This window comes from Olea europaea, chromosome 14, assembly GCF_002742605.1.
Source record: "Olea europaea var. sylvestris chromosome 14, O_europaea_v1, whole genome shotgun sequence".
Classification (NCBI taxonomy): Eukaryota; Viridiplantae; Streptophyta; class Magnoliopsida; order Lamiales; family Oleaceae; genus Olea; species Olea europaea.
The window spans coordinates 7135911-7159793 of record NC_036250.1 but is presented as its reverse complement, the minus strand read 5'-3'; the positions used below and the strand labels follow the sequence as shown (position 1 = coordinate 7159793).

The window sequence follows — 23883 nt, the reverse complement described above, 5'->3', positions numbered from 1 at the left end:
TTTACACTTTTTGAAAAATTAACTCAAACTACGGGTTTTTCTTCTTCTTCTTTTTTTTTTTTTTTTTTTTTTTTTTTTTTTTTTTTTTGACCATTTTCCTTTGAAATTTTTGCTTAATTAGTTCTTTAACTCTAGCACCTAAAAACATTGTCAAACATTAAGATCGACATTTTTATTTTCACCTTTAGTCCATTAGCATAGTTTTTACCTTTTCCGTAACTTCCTTTCTGCTCGCCCCTCAAACCAAAAATCGTTACTCTTCCAACGCCCTTAATACAAGAAATGGAGTAGCAGTTGAAGGTGAAAGCATGTAGAGGCTCGCATGGTTTCTCAATAATCTCTCCTCTTCAGCTTTTCATTTTTCCTTCTTCCCTTTTGTTAGCAAGTGGCGTGAAGATAATTATATTGATTTATATATTGGCAAGTTCGCATTAAAAAATAAGTCACTCACGTATTACTTATCTTTAAAATAAGTAAATCCCCAAACATGCACTATATTTACTTTTAATGGCCCCAACATTTCTTTAAACCCACGACATGCTAAAAGGTATAAACTTATTTGCAATTCTACAATTATGAACTTGACCTGGCATCAATAAAAATAGTTCTCACGTTTTTAGTAGAACAAAACAGAGGTTAATGAATGAAGCATGCCAATACATAGCCATGTATAGAACTAACTGTCTAGTCGAGATCACTAAAACTTGATTTTTGAAGATTTTGCAACAGATGTAACTTCAACAGAACACTTGTTTTTCTACAACCAAATGACCGCACGGAAATCGAAGCAACTCTTGAATAATTAATTGCATGTCAAAACATCAAAATTCACATACTAAATGCAAAAATATAGCGATTTTAATAAATAAGCACTGCAAGAAAGCTCAGACTTTCAGGCCTCAGTGATCGGAAATTCGAAGACAACATCTCTCCCTGAAAGCTTTCTGTAGACTCCAGCAAACGTCTCCAGCTTAGTTTCAGTGTCATTCTTTGCTTTGGGATCCAAGTAAACCTGCAAAGTGCAGATGAATGTTAAAAAAATTTGCATAGAACAGTTTGCAGAAGATAAAAATCATGGTTAAAGAAATATATGTCCGGGTTACCTTCATTATCTTTGATCCATCGAGCCTGTATCTAACACGCTTTCCAACAATTTCAGCAGGATAAACTATATCCTCAAGCATAGCCTCATGGACAGCTGTAAGTGTACGGGTCCGAGGCCTCTGAGCGGCAGAACCCTTCTTTGGTGGCCGCAATATTCTTCGGGTAGCAATGAGAACGACTTCCTGTTAAAAAGGCCACAAGTGATTGACGTGAATAGGTGCAGAGAGCTTTTAAAACAATTTTCGAGCAAATAATTCTCAATGCTTTAACAAAATAATATCTGTGAAAATATAATGTATAAAGAATAAAATAAAATCTCAACTTCTCAGTTATAAGCAATTCTAATATCTTATATGCAGTCAACTGCTCCGCCTTCCTGATAAAGAGGCAGAAGTAAACTGACAATTGCTCCTTAAAAGAAAGTGTTAAAGATCCTAATCCTTGACACGATGAAAGTAAAAGGATAACTCCTAAAATGAAATACACAAGAAACTAATATGTGCAGGTTCCGTTTCCATCTCAAGTCTGGAACCTAGAACAAATATACAGCAACTTCCCTTGCTATCAACATAGATCAGCTATTCTTGAACTGGTTACAAGATTAATTTTTAGAAAACCTAGCATGGAATTTATAAGGAAACTACGTAAAAAGGTCTTCTTAAATTCTAATGGAGCAAAAAATTTGCTTCTCACTTTTATGTCTGACGTAAACGTAAAAATAAATAAATAAATAAAATTAATATTGAATAACCACCACATCTTGGAAGATGATGTTCTATTAACATAATTTTGCAGTACAAAATAATTAAGAACTCCACTACAATTTTGGTTAGATAAATGTTGCAAATTAAGAACATGACATCATAGTATCAGCATTACCTTCCCACTGAACTTCTTCTCAAGCTCTCTCACTAGTCTAGGATGAATCTTGCGAAAAGCTTTCCTAAGACGATAAGGAACATGGATCACAACAGCCTTCTTGTTTCCAGAAACATCAATTTGCCTGTAGAATATAAAATGTACAGATCATCAACATGCTACAAAATGGTGATTTGGCATATAATACATGTTAATCATGATGACTGTTACATGGCAGAGTTGATGTAGAGATCTTTCAAGTCACTCTTAATCTCTTGATTTGTACTTTCCAAGTCGAACAGAGCCTACACATATCAAGAAGGGAAAACCATCACAATTTGCATTTATAGAAATTTAATGGCTGAATAAGGTAGATGTCTCCAGTAGCATCAATAAGGTAACGACCTGAGCAACAGATTCCTCAAACTCAGTGGGCTCAGCATCCTTGTCCTTGTGAATCTTTTGCAATGCAGTGTACATCTTGGAAAAAGCTGATTTTGAAAAAAATAGAAAGCGTAAAATTGACAGATAGAGCCCTAAAAATTGATTCTTCTGGTCTAGTTTAACAAATTAAAGTTATCAAATAATATGTGCATATTATTACAAACATAAAACAGCATCCCACACATATTTTTATTCTTTTTCCTCAATAAAACAGCTTCGATTTTTTATTTATTTTTTAACAGCTAAAATGTGTTTGTAACTATATGCTTGTTCTAATCAGATGATGGTTAAAAAGAATGTCTAAAAATGTATGTGATGTCCACTTTCATCAAATTTAAAAGCTTTGGCTCACAAATTAAGACATCAGACGCTATTTTAGTCAAAATTTATGAATAAAAATCTAGAAAACAGATCTTGCAAATAAATACAATCATAATTAAACAGGTTTGCTTAGGCAAAAATAATCCTTTGAGACCAATTTTTCCTAGCTATTTTTAACATTTGCTGCAAACATCAAAAAATACAACAAAAAAACCTAAACACCATTAATTTCTTTTCCAAGGATTACAGCCTTATTTTCCAGAATTCAATTCCCACTACCCAATAAAAAGCTGTGGACTTTAAAAGATAACAAAAGAACATGCAAATTGTTCCTCAACGAACCATAAAAAGTACGACACCACCACCAAACATATTCTAATAAAAATGAGATCGGATAAAAATTGAATTGAATTGATCCGAAGGACAGTTATAATACGAAAAAATGTCTAACAAATGCCTGTACACTGAAGACTGAAATAATTTTTAAGAAATTTTAAACAATCTAAAAAGAGCCCAGATGAAAAAAAAAATGGATTAAATTGAAATCGTATAAATGCCTACAAGCAAAAAAGCTTACTAAACTCGTCGAAAACAGGAAAAATAGGAATCAGGTGAAAAGCTTACTAAACTAGAGTAGATCGAATTTTTAAGGGATTTACGAGAAACTAATTAGAACCCAGATGAAAATAACAGTATATAATAAGACCCATTTGTTCGAAAAATGCACCTCAGTAGAGAGAATTAACGGGCTCCCTAGCTTCAGCTCTGTAAGAAGGTCTAAAGTCGGTCGCTAGTGCATACGAGGGTTTAAAAGGTGGGAGGAGAAGAGATACAATGAAAACCCTACTTTCAAACGCCTAAGATAGAATGCTGGGCTGTTAAAGAATTGATCTGGACCGTCAAAATATTAAGAGGGAACCCGACCCGAATTCCCTGCTCTTTAGGATAGACATGCAAACCGGTCCGCTACACGAGCCACCATTCATTAAGAGATAAGACATAGCAAGGCCGAGCAAAACACTGAGCCCAATACATTTTAAACCCAGTTTGGTAGAAATTAATTTAAGTTAAAATCAACAATTAATTTTAACCGTATATTTCATCAATTTTTATCTAAATTTACTAAAAATCCTGATAGCAATTAAAATCTTAATTTTAATCTAAGTCAAAGTCAATAATTCATTTCAACCACATTTTATACATCCTATAATTTTTCAACTACACATTTCATCAACTTCTATCAAAATCTACTAAAAATCTGATTTTAATCCCACCAAATAGGACTCTGATTTTAATTCCCACCAAACGAAGACTCTCCGTTTGACTAAATTTATTACTTATTTATAAATAATCAAATTTTGTTTTTAATTACACATTTCAATAATTTTACGTATGTTCTTCATTTATTCATTACTTAGTTTTGCTTATATTTAAACTAAACCATTTATAAATTCTTCGCAAATGAAGGCTAATTTTTTTTTCTCTTACTCTTTTCTCAGCCTTCAAAAGTAGAAATAATTTAAGATTAAGAATTATTCTTAATAAAAGAAAAAGAAAAATATTTTTTATTAGAATACTTCCCCTCAAGTTGGGGATATAAATGTCATATATTTCCAACTTGCTTGTGATCTTATTAAAATTCAGATAGACCTTTAGTGAGTATATCGACTCATATGAATGGCCATTTGAATCGAGCCCATCCTATATCACTCAATTTCAGACAATTTTACAAGTTTAGATGGAAAGAAATTATAATAGAAAGTTCACATAAGACTACAAAAATTTGTTGCAAACAATGCAAATTGGGGGTGCTGAAAGTGGGATCTTTACTTTTAATAACGTTTGCATTTTTAGATGAAATTCAAATCTTGGGGGGGGGGGGGGTGCCGAAAGTGGGATCTTTATGTTTAACGAATGCACTGTTCGAACTAGAGACAGGTTTTTGGGATTAGCTCATTTACGGGGGACTCACGATCCTTTGTCTCAATTATCGTAGCATTTTTATAGCTCCAGACACGAACGGCATGACGACTTGATGTTATCCTCTCTATCCACCCCTAAACAAAAGAAAACCTTAAGTCCAAATCCATAGTTAAAACGACAAAACATGAATTGACACAACGGTAGTCTTAGGGTCTAAGAGCACTATGCGTCTTTGATAAAACCCAATTTGTTGGATGGTCATACCTTCAAGATGATCCAAATTTATGATCATGGTATTAAAGTTTATTAAATTCAAATGAGCAATTAAATTCGATTAGAACTCAAGTGAGTATACAAAGGAATCATCTTGTAATCTATATTAAGAGATAAATTCTAAATTAAATAATAAAAAAATACTAACCATTTTGGAAAACTCTACTTAATAAATTTGTACTTTTCAAATGCAACCCCTAGTTTCTTCTTTTAATAATGTTCATACTTTTAGATGAAATTCAAATCTCAATATAATATCAGATTTCATAATGCTTAATAAAATTATTCGATCTATCTAAAAACTCAAACGAGTCATCAAAATTTTAAGATAGATGCGTTCAAATGAGTTATCATCTTGTGAACAAAATTTAATAACTTGTGCTACTTCTCTTGAGCATGTTGACATCTTAAGATAGAATCACAAAACCTAAAGAGCCATCATACCCACCACCTTAGAGAGGGTCGTGTCCTAAGGAGTGCCATACGTTATACGCACATGGCCACTTGTATGTTACAGGGGGGCAACCAGTCACAGGGTGGGGCAGACTATCACAAAGGAACAGCCGTTCCCCCGTAACCGCTTTACTCAAGAGAATTTTTCTTCTGGCCTACATAAGACCTATGTAAACTTACGATCGTGTCCAACACACCTTCGAAGAGATTCTTATTGTGCCACCCCAAAATAGGACCATGCTAACATGCCACAACCACATTTAAACCTCTAGGGTGCATCCGGTCTGATCAACACATGCAGAGTTGGTCGAGCTGTTTGATAGATGTAGCGAGTCTAGTCTAGATATGTCCTTCAAGGTTGCCCCTTTAACCGTCTTCCCACTTTGAAATTCGACACTTCACTACTATTTTAAAGTCTCAACTAAACATCGCTACAAAGATTTGAAACATGATCTTCTAGTCTGATATGGGGACTTTCTAGAGTTTCGAATCCAATCTAATGCATATGAAATTAGAAAAACCTTCGGAAGAGCTGACTCAATCCAATGGAATAACCTCTAGCTAATAGAGTTCAAGTTGGATTAGAGTATAATTTATAGCTATGCAAGAACCTACAAATGTCCCACAAATATGTATAGAAATTAGACATTTTTCTCTCTTTCAATTATGTTCATTCATAATAAGGTTCTCGAGAATCAAGATCGCAATGTATACATTGTTCATCACAACTTTATACCAAGAGTTACAGTGAAAGGATTGGTACGAAACACGTGTACTAGGAGTCAAGGAAATTGTGGGATCGTTACTCAAGACAATTGTTCCTACGGCCATGGGCAAGATGTACATACAAAATGTAAACTTACATATTGAATGTAATGCAATGTAAGGTAAAAATATAACAAGATAACCACAAATCCAACAGAATACGGTAACTAGTGTAGCACAATGTAGCAACATCCAACAAAATCCTTCCCACTTAAATCAACATGTTCCTATGACTGCCTCCAGAAACAAGTCATGTAGCCATGGAGCAATAAAAAAACAAAAACACGAGGAAGAAAAGCCGAGGGACATAGGGAGGAGAAACAAAATTCCCAGTGCGCAAATGCCAACAACCAAGCCACGATAATTTGAACAAAACAGAGACTCGCAACAAAATTAAGACCACACCCAGGTACACTCAGTAACTACTGTATTTTTCACCTCGGAACAGGTGGCATTATCCATTTCATCCAATCATTTTTCCGTCTCACTTTATCAACCTACAAGGCAAAAGGACAGAACATTAGAGAACCACACAGGTAAATCATGAACCAACAATATCACCCAGCGAAGTTGGCTATAGATCTATGAATAAGGGTTGTGTCCTGTCCTGTCCTGTCATTAAAAAAACAATCATACAGAGAACCAGAAGCCGCAGGATATACTATATAAAAACAATTATACAAACAACCAGTTACAGCAGGATACTATTCATTTTGCCAAAAGTATTATAAGAAAGAACTCACATGACTCGTGAGACGTGTTCTAATGCATTGTGAATAAAGGTGATGATGATAAAATACAGAAAATGTATCTCAAACCTGTACTTCCACAACGTTCGAAGCTTGTACAGCCTCCAGTATAAGTTGAATATTGTCTGTCAGCTGCATGACCTGTAACCAACATCAAAGATAATATTAAGCTTACTAAAAATGGCTAATATGAATACGCTCAAATTTACATGCATTTTGGATGCTGAAAATACACAACCAATTGACATTGACATTTTCATTCACTTATCTGAACCACTATAATATCAATATTTTCTAGGGCAATGACAGATTCCAACCAGACTCAAAATTGTTCTAGTTTAATTCTGTACCTTTTAGTTTAACACGTACAATTATTGACCAACTAAAAGATAGCTGAATTTTGCATACTGAATCAGGTTCGATTAAAATGGATAAATTGCAGATTTAATATATTCATATGTTAGATACAAAAAGCTGAAGACCACGTAGGTGTCTTGTGTGAGTGATTGGCTTTAAGTGATTTTTATCATGTCATATATAATGGAAGTAGTACTCCCATTTAGAGCATTTTCAAATCACTTCTCTTGCTCCTCGATTTGTACTTCTGGAGGTAAAGTATATCGTCCCCTCTCATTTTGTAATACGATTTCGTATCTAAAAACATGGTAGGGGTATTTCTAAGCCCCCATAGGGATGAGACCTAAAAACAAACGCCTACACTTACAATGATTGGATAAGATGTAAATTAGAACAAATTAAATTCTATCGTCAAATATATCCAATCAGAAACTAAGACAATGGAAGACAAGTTCAATATTGACAATGGTTTACACAGGTAATTTCTCATCTTAGTCGTGAAGAGTAACGGCTAAGAGACAAGCACATAAAAAGCAATGATCTTAGCTAACATCATGAGCACAAACCCTGGAATCTTCAATTTAATTAATTGCAGTTTGAAAACAAGAAATTAGCAGCCATAAATCGTTCAACTGCTTCTTGTGTAGGTTATGACGAATGTTATAGCATTTTTTGTACAGGCCATGCATGGAATAGAGTTCATAACCAGGGAAATGAATAATGGTCTTGTTTGAAAATGCTCAATATGAGCATGAAGTGGCTTTTAAAAAATCGCCTCCCGTGTCTGGGTATGCAGCTTATAGACTCTAAACGATTCAATTAAGCAGTCAAAACCTATAAGTTAAAAGCATCCTACTAAAGATGTTTCTAGATTCTCATGGCATAATGCAACTGTACAGTAGTTTTTCTTTGACATTTTTGCTAGCCGAACCCGATTTTGTTCTTCCCAAAAATGATCCCACCATTAATTACAACACAAACCTCCTTAACACCATCCTTCTCTCTTCCTTTTGAACCCCTCTCCCTACAGCAACTATGTCCGAAAAACCTATGGTGACCTCAAATGCAGCAACTATAGACGAATACACGTGTTAAAAAATACACACATGCACAGTTCCCTCTTTCCATTTCTCTCTCTTTGTCTTTATTCCTACTATGATTAAAAAGTATTCTATATAATCTGCCATTCTGCCTTAGCTCTATTCTACCAAATCTAAAATCTTATGATTTCAAAGTATTGATCCAAAGTTTTAATTCCTACTAATTAAGATCCTCCCTATCTTACTTATTAAAACCATGTCATCAACTTATATACACCAAGAGACTTTCTTACATATGTCCGCAAGCCCATACTTCACTAAAACATAAAAAATAATTTTTTGGCAGGATCTTGTGGCAACCAAAATTTTCTATTACTTATCACCTACATGCTATTCTTAAGCACTTAATCGTATTTATGCTAAATAATATGTAATAAATAATAGAAAATCCTTTTTATTCTCAAAAGCATTGTAAGGCTTCCCAGTACACCCTAGAGTATGCTTTTTCTACAAAAATCAAATGCAAATATGTTTTTACTCAACAACCTCCTAAGAAGCTAAAGACTTAAAGATAGATCTCACTCATAAAACCACACTAGATCTAAAATTTAGATTTACAACTTAACCCATGATACATATTGAACTTATTATGGATTATAATATGATAAGACAGGCAAAAGAACAATTTGACTTCAAGGAATGAACAGAAAACTTATCATTCTCGGCAACTTACTTTCTTAAAACCTGCTATTAATTGAATTGAAACCCATCCCTCTACATCCATGTTCTGGCGCAAGAATGTATCTTTAACTAAATTCTCATTACTGAATAAGAAATGGATAAAAGAAAACAAGACGTTAGTGTCCGCATGGTGGTAGACAGTAATATAATTTTGATTTTCTCATAAGAAAAACTAACCACATAATTAAGTACCTAAAATAATAATCTATCTGATTCACTATCTTATTAGACAAGTGAGGATCTGACACAGGAAAAATCATAGGCGGCATTGGAACCATAGGCATTCTGAGAGGATCTGGATGAGGCCCGGGAACATAATATACAGGAGAAGGCATTTCTGCAAGTACATCAGAACATCAGTACAAGGATAAAAATAGGAAAACGTGATCGTAGAAGTAACATATCTCACCAGTGTAAACCATCGGAGTAGCAAATGGTCGCACAGCCAAAGGAGGAGTGGTAATATAAGGTGTGCTAGGAACTGGACTGCGAATGAAAGGTCTAGAAGCAACTCTCTGCTGTGGCATATTGCCTTCTCTGCCACCAAAACTTCGATGATGACTATCCCAATCCTGATTCCCGCGTTCCCGGTCACGCCTGCCACCACGGCCATGATGATGGGAGACATCCCCTCGGGGGTGTGGACCACCACTGCCTCTTCTAAATGAACTCCGCTGCTGTTGTAGCACATTTCCACCATGTGATCCTCCGGTGTGCCCACCCTCCCTATTCGTGTTATCCCTCGCAGACGCCCCAACAGACCCACCGGACTTACCCAAATTATTAGGGACTAGTTCCACCACTGCACCTTCTGGTGGTAGTGGCTGAGAAAAGTTGTCATTAGCTGATCCATCACTATTGCTCATACCCCCACCATCAATCTTCATAGACCTCTGCCTGGAAGGGCCGGTATAGTGGGGTGCTAAAATAGGGCTGGTGTTACTACTGGTATCTTGCTTATGGGTAGACGAAAAACCTACTCCAGTGCCCTATCATACAGACATGAGCATAAAAATAGAGAAGTCACAATTTCCAACCTCTGTAGCAAATTCTAAAAAACCAACTGTAATGGTCTTTCATATAAAACCACAGCATATAACAAACATGTACATGAATTTATTACAATGCACCATAAGACATACAGCTACGTGCAAGTAAATTTTAGAGTTGTGTATAGAAGAAAATTAAGAACTTAACGTGTAACATTAAATTAATAAGCAAAAACAAATAAGAATGTAAAACATAATTGTATCCGTATAAAATTAGACCTGTGACAAAGAGACTGGTCCATCAGACAGAACTTTGAGAGAATCAGAAGAAGATGACTTCTTTGGGGATGCACGGGCGGATTCAGAGAGAGCAGGCCAAGACACTGCCCCCATTACAGTGCTAATCTTTGCAGTAGCACCATTTGAAGGCTTGTTCCAAGCCGGTTTCTTAGTAGCATTGCTGCCGCTGCTTCCTCCACCATGCTCAGTACTCTCTACCACAGTCTCAGCCGCACAAGCAGCACCACCACTCTCCACCAAAGGACAGGTCATAGAACCAACTACAGCTGCCAGAGTAGAAGCAGCTTCGGAAGGAGAAGAATCGGAAGAAGCTGGTGAAGAAGAGGAATTCACATTTGCCTCCATAGCAACAACACCAGATGAGGAAGAAGAATGTTGAGAAAGCACGCCGTTTACAGAAGCTGCCGCACCCGATGAAGAGGAAGAGATGACATACTCCGAGTCACAGTCACGGACAATCTGATTCCAGGAAGAGGAGCCGCCATGCGCAGCCGAGGCCCACCTTGAATTAGAACTCCTAGGGGAGTGAAGAGCCGAAGAAGAACTAGGGATTGGGTTAGTTGCTGTTGCCATCAAAAATAATAATTTTCTTTTGGGGATTTCTGTTTTCCAAAATAAGGGTTTCGGTTTTTCCCTAAAATAATAAACAAAAAAAAAAACTCTAAAAGATTGGAATTCAGGTTACCAAAAATACCTGCCTGATTTGAAATAACAATTACGATCGATTGATCGATCGGTCAATTGGAAAACCCTAAAAAGAACAAAAAAAATTATAATCAAATTGATCAAAACTTTCTAGTATTAGACACTAGGAAGAGAGATTTTCGATGGATCGCAGAAGATCCGATCGGGGGTAGAGAGGGTGAGATCTTCTTCTTCACACAGAAAAAACACAAATAGAGAGAAAGAATCTTCTCTGTCCTCACTCTCTCTCTCTCTACACCAATTCTTTCCTTCGTTTCGGCACGAGTAACACTCACGTTTTTTTCTTAACATGTTTTAGGGCATGTTTGGTGTAAATTTTTTTAGAATGGATAAAAGGTGAAAAAAAAATTAGGGAAATGATGGTGCAAACAAATTGCTTTACACACATACACCCCTCTCACATTTGCGGGTCCCCACTTTTGTATGTGAGAAGTCTATAAATCATAATGTCAAAATTATTGTACTTATAGCATTGCTCAAAAAATTAATAGTTATGATTTTATTGAAAAATGAGTTTGAAAAAATTACTCTTTCCATTCTATCTATATATGTTGACTTTTCCTATTTTATTATCTCAATTATATAATTCTGTTTTTTTATTAAGAATGTTTTGTTTTATTCGTCACTAATATACTCCTATTTAATTTGTCTAATTATAATTAATTTTCTTCACTTAATCTTGAAATTGTACAAATATAAATAAAAATATACTAGAAAAGTTTTTGGTAAAAAATGCTTTTCCAAAATTATTAATTAAGATTTCTTAATTCGTGTAAGGAAAAAACCAGCAGTCATAAATGAGACGAATGTAGTATTAAACATAAATTTAGCTTCAAAAAATAATATAAATTTGCTTATAAGAAAAGGATCGATAGGTTCACAAAATAAGTGATGAAAATGTGGAAAAGTTCACAAATTGAGTGGTGAAAATTGGATGGTAAGTGTGGAACTAAGTTATGAAAATTAATAATTGACTTCGATATTAATTTTTAGCAATTATTGAAACTTTTCAAACAACCACTAAAAAGTAAAACTTGAATAGATAATTCATAATTGTGTTTCGGAGCTATTGAAATTAAGTTAAGGCATACTTTACCTAGTTGCTATTTGATTATGCTAAAAAAAACACATTTTGATAGATATTAATTAAAGTTGATAAAATAAGGAGTTGAAAAGTTAATAAATACTAGTCTCTATTTGATTTTTGCCGTTTAAAGTTATTGAATTTTTCAAACAATGCTATAATAATAAAAAATTACTAGTGCATCTGACGGACTTTAAGGATAATTCCTCTTGTCTCGGGCCATATTGGCTCGAAATTATCTAAGGCCTGAAAATCCCGGGCCTATGTGGCTCGAGATGTCTTGGCAAAACTCCGGACCTTAAATATTTTGTCGCAGTGAAACCAATTGAAAAGTTTGTTTGCCATTTTTGTCATCGTTGATACACTATGAATTTACTACTTTGCCTTCATTTTTTGTCCATTTTATTTTAGACTACTTGGCATGTAATGAAGGGTAGATTTGGAAGAATATCAACTAGCTTTGAAAGAGGAGGGTTGTAGAAATTGATTTTCAAGTGATATGAAAACAAACCATTAACAACACGGACCATTGCTTATATAATGTCCATCAAACAAGGGTTAATGTTTTCAAAATTTATTATTGATTCGACTTAAATTTTTTTATCAATTTTTCAACTAAATCAAATATATGCTTAAATGGTAAAAAATGGAGTATATTCACTAAAATACTTTATTTTTAAATTTGGCTAGACATGCTCTCTTGTTTTTGTATTACAATATTGCCCTTGTGACACGACTGACTTGACTTAAAAATTACGTCTAGTGAGTTATTACAATAAGTAAAATAACTTATTCATTTTAAGTAAGAATGACCTCCAAAATATGTATATAAGTTGTTTCTAATATGCAGATTCACTCATCAATGAACACAACATAATCAGCTGAAAGGATTTGCAAATTTTACTTTATAAGAACAAAAAAGTAAAAGTAATTGTTTCGCGCGGGTTAGTCGCTAACAATTAAAAATGGATCAGACGATTGTGTAAGGGACAAACCTCTTGAAAGAAAATCCCAAAAAGGGGTGTTCTTTATTGACGATAACTTTATAATTGGAAAGTAAAAATAGAATGCCTCCAAGGAGCGCAAGCACACGAGTTATTGAAAGAAGTGTTTAAATCTAAATTAAGAAATTTAAAATTACATGTTCTCTGTTCGAGAGTTTTTGATTCAGGGTCTTTTGCTTTATGTCTTTTCTTCCTTTTATACTCCCTGGATGATCTCTTTGTAATCAACCGCCTAAAAACTGCTTGATCGTTCTATAACTGTCCACTTTCCTCGTAATGGCCAACTTGTCATGGAACTGCCTTTTCTAATTGCTGCCATTACTCTTTGTCGTTCAACCGTTTTCAATTGAATTTCTTGAATCGTGGAACGTGATAAGGCTGCTTTAATAACTGTTTTGATAACTGCGCTTCTTGATAACCACAACACTTCATGTTTGCTAAGACCTTGGGCGACTCGAAGGTTCGGGCAAGAATAGAGTAGCAGTTCTGGGTGACTGCATGGCACTCCATTCGCTCAGATCCTGGGCGATTTGCAAGCTTGGACGATGGTGTTACCGCGTTCATGGGCTTCCCTATTTAGGCCTTCATCCTGAATTGTCTGATTGGGTTTCGTTCTTTGGGCTATCTGATTTGGGGATCCTCCAATTGGGTTTCATTCCTTGCGCCGTTCGATTTGGGCTGAATTTTTATGTATCAACAATTACCCCCCAATATGGCAGAATTAATACCAATTATTAAATTTTGCCATATTCACTTTGTGTTTCCAGCAACATTCGAAATTCTCAAGAATTTCAATCATTGTTTTTTTCCATAGCTTGAAAAGGTGCGACGTTTTGCAAACCCTTATAACCCCCAAATACGCCATTTCACTGCACCATTAAATCACGCCTCACTTTTTTGCGTTTCTCTCCCACAATTTACTGTTCATCTCTTTGCTTCCCTGCTACGTAACTCTGAAAAACTCCGTTTTGTCCCTAATGGCTACTTCACAATCTCAATCTGGCGACTCCTTTAGTTTTGATAACTTTCAGAAACTCCTTAATCGTCCATACATAACTCTGAACTTTCTCGCACCTGCCAATGTCGAATTTAATGAGTTCTACCTAGGTCCTTTCTTCAACAATGCGGAGGCAGACGAATAAGCGGCGGTGGGCCAGCTGTTTCCTTGTACTTAAGGCCCTCCATTTCTAAACTCTCTGCCGCTGGGGCCACTTCGCGAAAGAGGTATTGACACTTGGCCCAAATCTGACGTAGTTTTCCGTAGTGGCATGCTCGCCTTGTGGACCATGGTCCTACTAAGGCACTTTTTGATAATGTTAGGATTTCTAATTTGTTAGAAATCTCTCTTCAACCCTCTACTTTTGATTCAGCACTTTTTTCGATCGCTTTAAGTTTTTGGTCTTCTGAATATAATACCTTTGTTTTCCCTCTTGGCCCCATGTCTATTACTTTAAGGGATGTTGGGGCCCTAGTGAATCTGCCACCTTTGGGCGATACCATTTTTCCTGGTATCTTGGTTTCTGGTGGCACCCCAAAGTTTGGTAAAAACCTCACCGAGTCTTATTCAAGCCTGCAAACCCTTCATAACCATTCGAGCGCTGAGTCTTCCCATACTAAGCGAGTGGCCTTTCTTCTAGTTTGGCTTTGTAAATATGTTTTGTGTGTACCAAGCATAAAGCCCTCCCTGAGCTATTTACCCATAGCGAACGAATTGGCGCGTAGCAAGCCTCTAAATTTATGTTCTTTCTTTTTGGCTGCCCTCTATAGAGACTTGGCTTCTCTTCAAACTCAATTGAAGAATGGTGCATCTCCCACTAGCAGTGGAACTCTTTGGTTCATCAAATGTGGTTGAGATCCTATTTTCCATTGCTTAGTGCTCCTTCAATTTCTCGTCCTTCTGCTAGCTGCTATGGGTTAGCCATTGAGCCCCTAACTCCTGTAAATATGTTTAGAAGGGACATTTTTTCATTCTTTTATTCCTTGGATTCAATCTCTTCCTTCTTTCCTTTTCCTCCCTTTTTGACTCCAGACTATGTGCATCCTCCCTCCACTATAGACAGCGCGAGCGCCTCTCTGCTCATTTGGATCCAGTTTTTAACCGGGAGGGAGTTATTTCATGATATTTTGATTGGGACCAAAGCCAAGGCAGGGGTAGAAATATATGCTCCCCAATTTTTTGCTCGTCAACTTGGTTTTAGCCAAACCTGGCCTATTCCTCCTTGCTGTTCAAGGAACTTGATAGATCGCTTCCATATTATTAATAAGGCGGAGGCAGAGGTTATAAATGCTCGCAATCTTCTTTTGACGAGCCATTTTTCATTAGTCCCCTTCAATTCTAACTGTGCCATCCATCCTCTTTTTGAACAGCTCTGGCTGTCAGTGAAGTGCAGATTGTTTGCGACTGATGCCAATCGTGCCTTTCATTCACTGGACCAGCTGAGCATTTCTTCCCCTCCTCCTATCTTAGTCACCCTTTTGTCCATCCGGAGTCCTTCTCCTCCTCATCGCGCTAAACAGTCTGCTCGTCCATCTTCTTCTCTCCCTGCCAAGCTTACTGCAGCCAAAATTGCCGCGAACCGCAAACGGCCAGCCTCAGCATCTCCCATTCTGGAGGATGATGTTGATGATGATACCCCTCTTATCATCAAGAGGAAGGTAATTAAATTGGTTTACTCACAAGCATACTTTTCCATACTTGAAACTTTTCTGTGTGCTGATGATTTATTTGGACTTCTCAGAAAAGTTCAGCCTCTCCTTTAAAGGATTTGGTATCGGCAGCTCCTGCTTCATCATCCTCCGTTGAGGCTGCTTCATCCAAACCAGCTGATGAAGGGACTACGCTTAAAGAGACATCTTCAGTCCCAGAATCCTCATCACAACCAATGGATGAGCCACCTTCTTCCCAGGGCGTCAACCCCCCAAACATCGAAGCGGAAGGTAATTCAGTTTTTGATGCTTTATCTTTGCTTGTGCTATTGGTTTCTGACTTGTTGCTTTTGAGCTCTGCAGATGCTCTTATGAGTCTGCCCGTTGTGGCAACATCTTCTCGCTCAGACAAGGAGAAGTCCTCGCGAATGGTGGAGCCACAAGTAACAGACTTGGCTGAGGATATGCCATCTTCCAAAATTATTGATGAGGTAATATTTGTTTCACTTTTATTGTTATTTCATCTTGTTCGTTGTAGTGAGAATCTTTAATATTGGCAATTTTCTTTGCAGGATGCTGATAAGATTGTGCGTTCCATCCAAGACTTGTTCGCTTCCTGGGGGCAAGTCAAGACATCTCGCCCTGCTCCAGCTGGTCGTCCTGCTACTTCTTCAGAGGAAGATATGAAGTTCCTCAAGCAGTCGATATTTGAGTGCGTGTCCTTCATGGATATGGACATTGGTAAGGCTAGTGCTACCAGACATAAGGATAAACTTGAGCATTTGAATGTGAAGTTAGAGCAAGCACTGACACTTCCGTCGCTCAATCTTTCTGTTGATTTTAAAGCGACGTTGAAAGTTATCCATTCCGAGGTCCTCTCCTTGCTGGCCAAGAATGTTGAACTTAAGACCAAAAGTACTCAATATCTTCGCGCCGTATCTAAAAAAGAGTCCTTGCATCAGGAGATCAACAAAGTTGAGGACGAGTTGAAAGAAATCTCTTTCGAAGTCATGATTGAAGACTCTTTGATGGCTAGTTTAGCTGCTCAGATGAAGGAACTTCAAGCCAAAATGGACGACTGCAACGCGAGAATGGCTGCAAAAAAGCGTAACGCCTCCCAAGAAATTGAGCGAACTAAGTCCTTGGTCGAGCAATACAAGAAGTTGGAAGTTGATGATGATGTCGTGGCCGAATTGAACATCACTTTCTCTCGGCAGAACGAGGACTGGGAAACATTTAGGGAAAGAATTCATTCGGTATGGGGCGGATTGTAATTAAGACATATAACGCCTTAACTTTTTCTTTTTGTAATTTCGCATTTGACTTTTTCTTTGTAACCTTGTTCATCATTAATGAACATCTATGTTAACTTCTTGTGCATTTATTTAACGTTTGTCTTTTAATCGTCAATCCTTCAAGCATTTAACTGCTTTGTGCTAAAAATCTTGCACATTTTCTCTTGATATTTCCACCTCTTTTCCCATGACTTTGAGCTACTTAATTCCATTTACTAGGCAAAATGTGGCTGCTCATGTTCTGTCTCTTCATCTCCACCCCCTATAAATGTACGTATGCTTCGCACTTTCCATCTTCCATTTTCATTTTCATTTTCATTCTCTTCTTCAAAACTAATTTGCTATCATTGTTTGGCATCTGACAATCAATCCAAAACCTTCGTCTTCTATAAAGATGGATTGTTTGGTCCGCCCATTTTACTACTTGTCTTGATATCACCTTTGGTATGGGAGATATAGGAAATATTTTTTGGTTAGCAGCGAAATTTTTCCATCAAAGTTCTTCCCATCGTCTCTTTGTTCTTTACAAGGGGTTCGGTGATAGAAGACAATTTTTGGGATGCTTGCGGGTCACCTTGCTTGCTAAGAGTGCTTCTCAATCTCTTTGCCCGCCATTGCAGCGATGCATTTAGGAAGGCGATGCGAGGCCAGTCCACCCTCTTACTCGACGATCGACCGAGAGATTAGCTTACTTTTAATTGTAGTTTGTAGAGCATCCATTATTTGTATTTTGCATCTTTGTAATGAACGTTTGATAATAAAGGATTTTATTTGAACGTATTTCGCTCTGACCTTGTTATCCTCAATTGTTCAATATGTTTTGATTATGCTTTTATCTGTTCACATTCCCATAAAGAAGGAACATATTTTTTCAAATATTTGCCGTTAATGAATCTCACGTGCTGGTGCCATCTAAATCTTCCAAATGATATGCTTCATTGGACAACACACTATTTATTTTGTATGGTCCTTCCCAATTGGACGACCACTTTCCATACTTTGGGTCCTTGCTATCCAAAGGGAGTATCGTCTTCCAAACTAATTCGCCCAGGCTGAACGACTTGGCTATGACTTTTTTATTATAAAACTTAGCCATTCTTTGTTTTTGAACTTGCAATCTATCTAAGACGTCCAACTTTAATTCGTCCAACCCTAATAAATTTTGAACTAGTGCTTCGGTATACTCATCATCATTTAACTTATATTGCAAGCACACTCTAATCGATTGCACGTTGATTTCCATAGGCAAAACAACCTCCTGTCCATAAGTAAGTTGGAAAGGAGTAATTTTGGTACTTGACGAGGTGATGTTCTATAAGCCCACAATGCCTTATTCAGACATTCGTGCCAATTTCTGATATTTTCATCTATTATCTTTCTGATTATATTTTTTAGAATCTTATTAGAAGATTCTGCTTGTCTGTTGGATTGAGCGTAATATGGTGTGGAGTTTACTAATTTAACCCCAAATTCGCTCAAAAATTTGTTCACTTGATCCCCATTCAAAGATGTTCCGTGATCTACCATCAACGTTTATGGAATTCCAAACCCATAAATGATGTGATCATGGATAAACTCTATAACATTCTTTTGGGTGATCTCTTTCAAAGGTACCGCCTCTACCCACTTGGTGAAATAGTCGGTTGCAACTATAACAAAAGTATGTTGCTTAGACGATGGAGGATAAATCTTCCCTATCAGGTCTATCGCCCAACCCTTGAACGGCCAATGTTTAATAATAGGTGCCATCTCTCGTGCTGACGCCCTTTGTATTGGACTATGCTTTTGGCATGCTAACTTTTTGCATACTGAACGCATAATTTTCCCATCTTTGGCCAAAAATATTCACTCCTAATAATTAACCATCTCATCATTTGGTTAGATTGATGAGCTCCACATATCCCTTCGTGCACCTCAGTCATGATCGTCCTGGCTTCTTGCAAACTTACACACTTTAGCAATACACCATCAGAGCGTTTCTTAAACAACTTTTCATCTATTAGCGTATAGTTCTGCAAACACAGCTTCATTTTCCTACTAATCCCTCCATTAGGTTCTTTAAGGAACCTTTTAATCTCTGTTCTCCAATTCATTGCATCTCCATCTTGTATGCAGTGAAGTTCAATCCTTCTCGCCCTTCTTTGGGTTACGGGCAATATGGTTCCATACTCACAAGTAGACTTCCAATTCAAAACCTTTGAGTACCTTGAGGCCATTTGGGCCAACTCATTTGTCACGTCGTTATATATCCTATTAACGCATTGAAATTCTATTTGGTCGAATTCTTTCAACAATTCTTGGGCGATCTCATATTGACTTATAATAGAATCACTTTGGCATTTAAAATAACCAATCAATTGGTGAATTACCAATTGAGAATCGCCCCTAACGATCACATTTTTTACTCTCATATCTATCATTAGTTCTAGGCCTACGATTAAGGTTTCATATTCGGCCTGATTGTTGGTGCACATCCTGTCTAAAGTGAACGCGAACTTGTAGCAAATCCCTAAAGGATTAATCAATGCTACTCCTACTCTTGCGCCTTTAGAGGTTTTTGACCCATCGAAATACAACACCCAAAGTTTTAGCTCGAACGAATTGATTTCTAATTCAATTTCTTCAGGCATGTCAAGGCATGGATGATCGGTTAAAAAGTTAGCCAAAACTTGATTTTTGACTGCCTTTTGAGGTATATATTGTATCTCGAATTCTGATAAAGCTAATGTCCAAAGGCCTATCCTTTGGTGTAAAATAGGGCGAGAAAACATATACTTAACTAAATTTACTTTAGAAATTAAATAAACAGTTACGGCCCGTAAATAAGCTCTTAATTTTGTACATGTGAAATACAATACAAGACATAATTTTTCGATAGCTGAGTAATTACATTCACATTTTCTTAACCGCCTACTTAAGTAGTAAATTGCCCTTTCTTCATCAAATTGGTCTTCCTGCGCGACCATTCCAGCTATTGATTCTTTTTCAGCCGATACGTACACTTTCATTGGCCGTCCTTGGATTGGTGACACCAACACTGGTGGACTTGATAAATATGTCTTCAGGCTTTCAAAAGCCTTTTGATGTTCTTCTTTCCACACGAATTCGTCTTGATTTTTCAGCTTTAAGAGCGGATCTTTGCAATTCCTTTTTGTTGGTAGGTGGTTTGGCCTCTAAAATGGCCTTCGCTTTATTTTTATCAAGTTCAATTCCTCTTTTGTGTACCAAGAAACCAAGAAAATTCCCTGCATTAACACCAAATGCACATTTCAAGGGATTCACCTTTAGCTTATATTGCTTCATTCGCTCAAACGAACATCTTAACTATTCGAAATGGTTCTCTTCTTTAATGGATTTGACCACTATGTCATCTATATACACTTCAACAAACTTGCCTATCATATTATGAAAGATTAAATTCACTGCCCTTTGATAAGTTGCTCCTGCATTTTTTAGGCCGAAAGGCATGACCACCCATTCAAAACATCCTAGAGACACAGGACATCTAAAGGCAGTTTTGTGTACGTCTTCTTCAACTATATAAATTTGATTGTATCCTGAATACCCATCCATGAAAGAATACATGACGTGTTCAGCAGTTGAGTTTACTAAAGAATCCACCGTGGGCATTGGATACTCATCTTTGGGTGTAACTATGTTTAAATTCCTAAAGTCTATGCACACCCTTAGTTCACCATTCTTTTTTAGTACTGGCACGATATTGGACAACCATTCGACATATCTGGCTGTTCTAATAAAGCCTGCTTTCAATAATCGCTCTATCTCTTTCTTAATTTCAGGGAGTACATTAGGAGCAAAACGTCTAGGAGAGCCGCCTATGAGGTTTAAAATTAGGTTTAGTTGGTAACCTATGTTCCACCAAGTCTCTATCTAAACCAGGCATTTGTTCATATTTCCAAGCAAAACAATCTTTATACTCCTTTAGCAAAGCGATTAATTTATCACTAACCTCTTGATCGAGCATCTGGCTGATGAATGTTGGACGATCTTCTCCTTCATTGCCAATATTTACTTTTATCAGAGGGTCTTGTGCTTGAGCGTATCCAGGTTTAATGATCCGCATCACTTCGTCGTCTAGTTCTCTTGTAAGTACTTTTTCTTCTAAACAGTCCACCTTGTTGACTTCTCGGCCAATGCTTTGTTCTAAGTCGAATACTGCTAATTTGTCTTTCAGCGCTTTCAGGGCTGTCTCTTTTTTCGCCTTGTCATTGCATTCCTTATTGAAAGCCATTAATTTGGCTTTGAAGGCCTGAATATCGGCCGTTTGCTCTTGTTGCTTAGAACTCATTCAAGACTCCTTAATTATTCTTTTGCCAATTACTGGCTCTTCTAGGGCCACTATATTTGGTCTCATCTGTCTGAATATTTCAGTGAGTGCGTCCACTGAAAATAGCTCTTCGCTTTGCGCGACAACTTGAGTTTCTTCTCCATCTTGTACTACCCTGACAGGTCCATAGTTTCCTTCGTACATGAACTTTTCAACCGAGTTTGCTTCTGCGACAAAAGGCCTATGATCGGCTTGTACCACCTCTGCTTCACCCTTGTTATTCCAAAAAATCAGGCATTGATGGAGCGATGAGGGTATATAGTGACTTCCGTGTATCCAATCTCTTCCTAATAACACATTGTAACTAGTGGGACCATCTATTACAAAGAAGACTGTGGTCCTAGTAGTTGTCCCTATAGTTATGTCCAATGGCATAACTCCCTTAGTTGTAGTTGCTCCTCCATTGAAACTCGTAAGGATGACTTCTGTTGGAATCATGTCACCCTCTATCTTTGCAAATTTCCTCATCATCCTAAATGGAATGGTGTTTATAGCTGCTCCATTGTCGATAAGCACTTTTGCCACAGGGATGCCGTTAACTAGAGTTTAACGTACAATGGCCTCAGGTATTTAGTCAATTTCATGGCTGGCCGTTTAAAAATAACCTTTTTGACAGCCTCTATTTCTACTTCCTTCTTGTTTTCTGTCGAATTATCCCCCTGTGATAAGTCGACGTGCAGCATATCGTACTAAGCCTCTGTCTCCTGAATTTCCTCCTATCTGTTTTCTAATGCTTCCTCATCAGTTACCCAACCTGTGGGAGGAGGCATTATTCTTGGAGGTGATCCATACTTTTCAGAGCGAGGCACTCTCTTCTTCCTTTTGGGCATCCCGTACAGTACGTAGAAATCGAAAGGACGCCCAGATTGTTCTCCCAACAAGTCTACTTCGCGAACTCCCTCTCGATATAGTTGCTTCAACGGAGTATTGTGCGATACTCCTCTCCTTCTTCTTTCTGCTTCTAGGTCGATTTCTTCTTCGATGTCTGTCATCCCGTCATCTTCTTCATCATTGTAGGCCTCTCTAGAAGTCTGCCCTTCTTCACATTCCAGCACGCAAGCCTCTCCTTCGTTGTCCTCTCTCTCTCTTCTTCTTTTTCTTTATTCTTGAATTCATTGGCCAGTAAGTAATTATTAGCCACGACAGGAGGTAACGTACTGAACTGGATAGTAAGGGGCTGATCTAGATCTTCTCCATCCCTTCTGTCTCGCTCAAACTTTGATCTCCCAGAAGAAGTTTCTGGCAGTTCTTTCATTGATTCATCTGTACCAGTCTCTTCACTATCTTTGAGAACATTTTGATTGGCTACCTTAAGTAGTTTAGGCGCTTTAGGATGTGGCACTCCCTGTTGCTACCTCATCATTTGTCCATAATTTCGTTGGAAATGCCTTTGTTGGGTTCTAGTCATCTTATCGAAGGGTATTACCCTTCCTGCATTATACTGGAACGAATACCATACATTTGGCCGGCGAGGTTGCGGCCTAAATGTTCTCCCATTATCTACTGGCCTGAATTGCCTCTCAAAAGGCGGTCCTCTATAGAATGATGTACCTCGCCCTCTACCAGGCTGAGTGTTTGGGAAGAAAGTAGAGCGATTGGGATGCTGCCATATCCCTGGTTTCTCCGTGTTCCCACTCACTTCTCTTTTATATCTTGCACACAAGATGTCTTCGTCCTTTTTTGGCTCTTTCCCCTTGATTCGTTCAAAGACACTGGGATGTAGTCCAGGGTCCTCTTCTCCATCATCTATGACCAACTTGAATTTTGGCAACTTGTTTTTGAAACCAGACGTCACCATGTTCACTCCAAGTGGCTGTGGAAAAGGATTCCACTGCCATCTTCTTCTTATCGTCGAATGTAATTCGTCCTAATTCAATGGCATCCTGCAATACATGGCGAAAAGCCAAGCAATTGTTAGTCAAATGTGACCATGCATTATGCCACTTACAATATTTTTTACCCTTAATTTGTTCAGGGTTTGGCAATTTATGCTTATCGCTCAACTTTATCTGCTTATCCCTATATAATTTATCAAATATAAGGTCAGCTTTGATTACATCGAACGAGAACGTTCCAGCCTTTATGTTTCCATCTTTCATGGGCTCATCTTTGCCCGATGGTCTAGGCTTAGCCATTATAGGACAAGTATACGTGTCTCCTTTGACCAATTTGGCCAAACACATTTCGGCTTGATCGTATGACTCATCGCTGATGGTATAAACGTCAAAATTTGGGTCTTTGTAATAAGTCCCTTTACTAGAATTTTTCATCTGCTCTTCTTCTCTTATCAGTCGTTCATACCTAATCACATTCGCACTCAACTGGAAAAGGTCAGGAAATTCCTTGTCTTGGAATTTCTTTTTTCAATCAAAGCTCAAATAGCCCTGAGCGATTTTGACAAATCCTTTTTCGGGCAGAGGTATAAAACACTTGCTTCTTGCTGTCTTGAACCTTTGGAGAAAACTTTCTGCCCATTCGTTTGGC

General features: G+C 37.3%; 2 protein-coding genes across 2 annotated transcripts; both read right to left on the bottom strand.

Annotated features, from left to right (window-relative positions):
* Window positions 1-646: 646 nt before the first annotated feature.
* LOC111408982 (40S ribosomal protein S7-like) lies at window positions 647-3592 on the bottom strand. Its single transcript, XM_023038862.1, has 6 exons — window positions 3455-3592; window positions 2368-2453; window positions 2194-2267; window positions 1984-2107; window positions 1104-1286; window positions 647-1012 (listed from the first exon to the last, which is right to left on the bottom strand). Exons 2-6 carry the CDS (start codon window positions 2440-2442, stop codon window positions 893-895), a joined length of 576 nt encoding a protein of 191 aa, XP_022894630.1. The 5' UTR covers window positions 2443-2453; window positions 3455-3592; the 3' UTR covers window positions 647-892.
* Window positions 3593-6221: 2629 nt separating this feature from the next.
* Window positions 6222-11285, bottom strand: LOC111408981 (la-related protein 1C-like). The gene is made up of 6 exons (XM_023038861.1): window positions 10297-11285; window positions 9438-10017; window positions 9221-9365; window positions 9021-9111; window positions 6960-7031; window positions 6222-6638 (listed from the first exon to the last, which is right to left on the bottom strand). The coding sequence occupies exons 1-6, from the start codon at window positions 10888-10890 to the stop codon at window positions 6576-6578; spliced, it is 1545 nt and encodes a 514-aa protein (XP_022894629.1). The 5' UTR covers window positions 10891-11285; the 3' UTR covers window positions 6222-6575.
* Window positions 11286-23883: the final 12598 nt, after the last annotated feature.

What these genes read in the sequence shown, in the direction of transcription:
- LOC111408982 (XM_023038862.1), bottom strand. Translation starts at nt 2,442, where the DNA reads ATGTACACTGCATTGCAAAAGATTCACAAGGACAAGGATGCTGAGCCC. An exon ending in TTGAGGAATCTGTTGCTCAG is followed by an intron (nt 2,268 to 2,367) that starts GTCGTTACCTTA and finishes TGATATGTGTAG; the next exon opens with GCTCTGTTCGACTTGGAAAG. An exon ending in AGAAGAAGTTCAGTGGGAAG is followed by an intron (nt 1,287 to 1,983) that starts GTAATGCTGATA and finishes CCTTTTTAACAG; the next exon opens with GAAGTCGTTCTCATTGCTAC.
- LOC111408981 (XM_023038861.1), bottom strand. Translation starts at nt 10,890, where the DNA reads ATGGCAACAGCAACTAACCCAATCCCTAGTTCTTCTTCGGCTCTTCAC. An exon ending in GACCAGTCTCTTTGTCACAG is followed by an intron (nt 10,018 to 10,296) that starts GTCTAATTTTAT and finishes TCTGTATGATAG; the next exon opens with GGCACTGGAGTAGGTTTTTC. An exon ending in CGAACGTTGTGGAAGTACAG is followed by an intron (nt 6,639 to 6,959) that starts GTTTGAGATACA and finishes TTTGCCTTGTAG; the next exon opens with GTTGATAAAGTGAGACGGAA.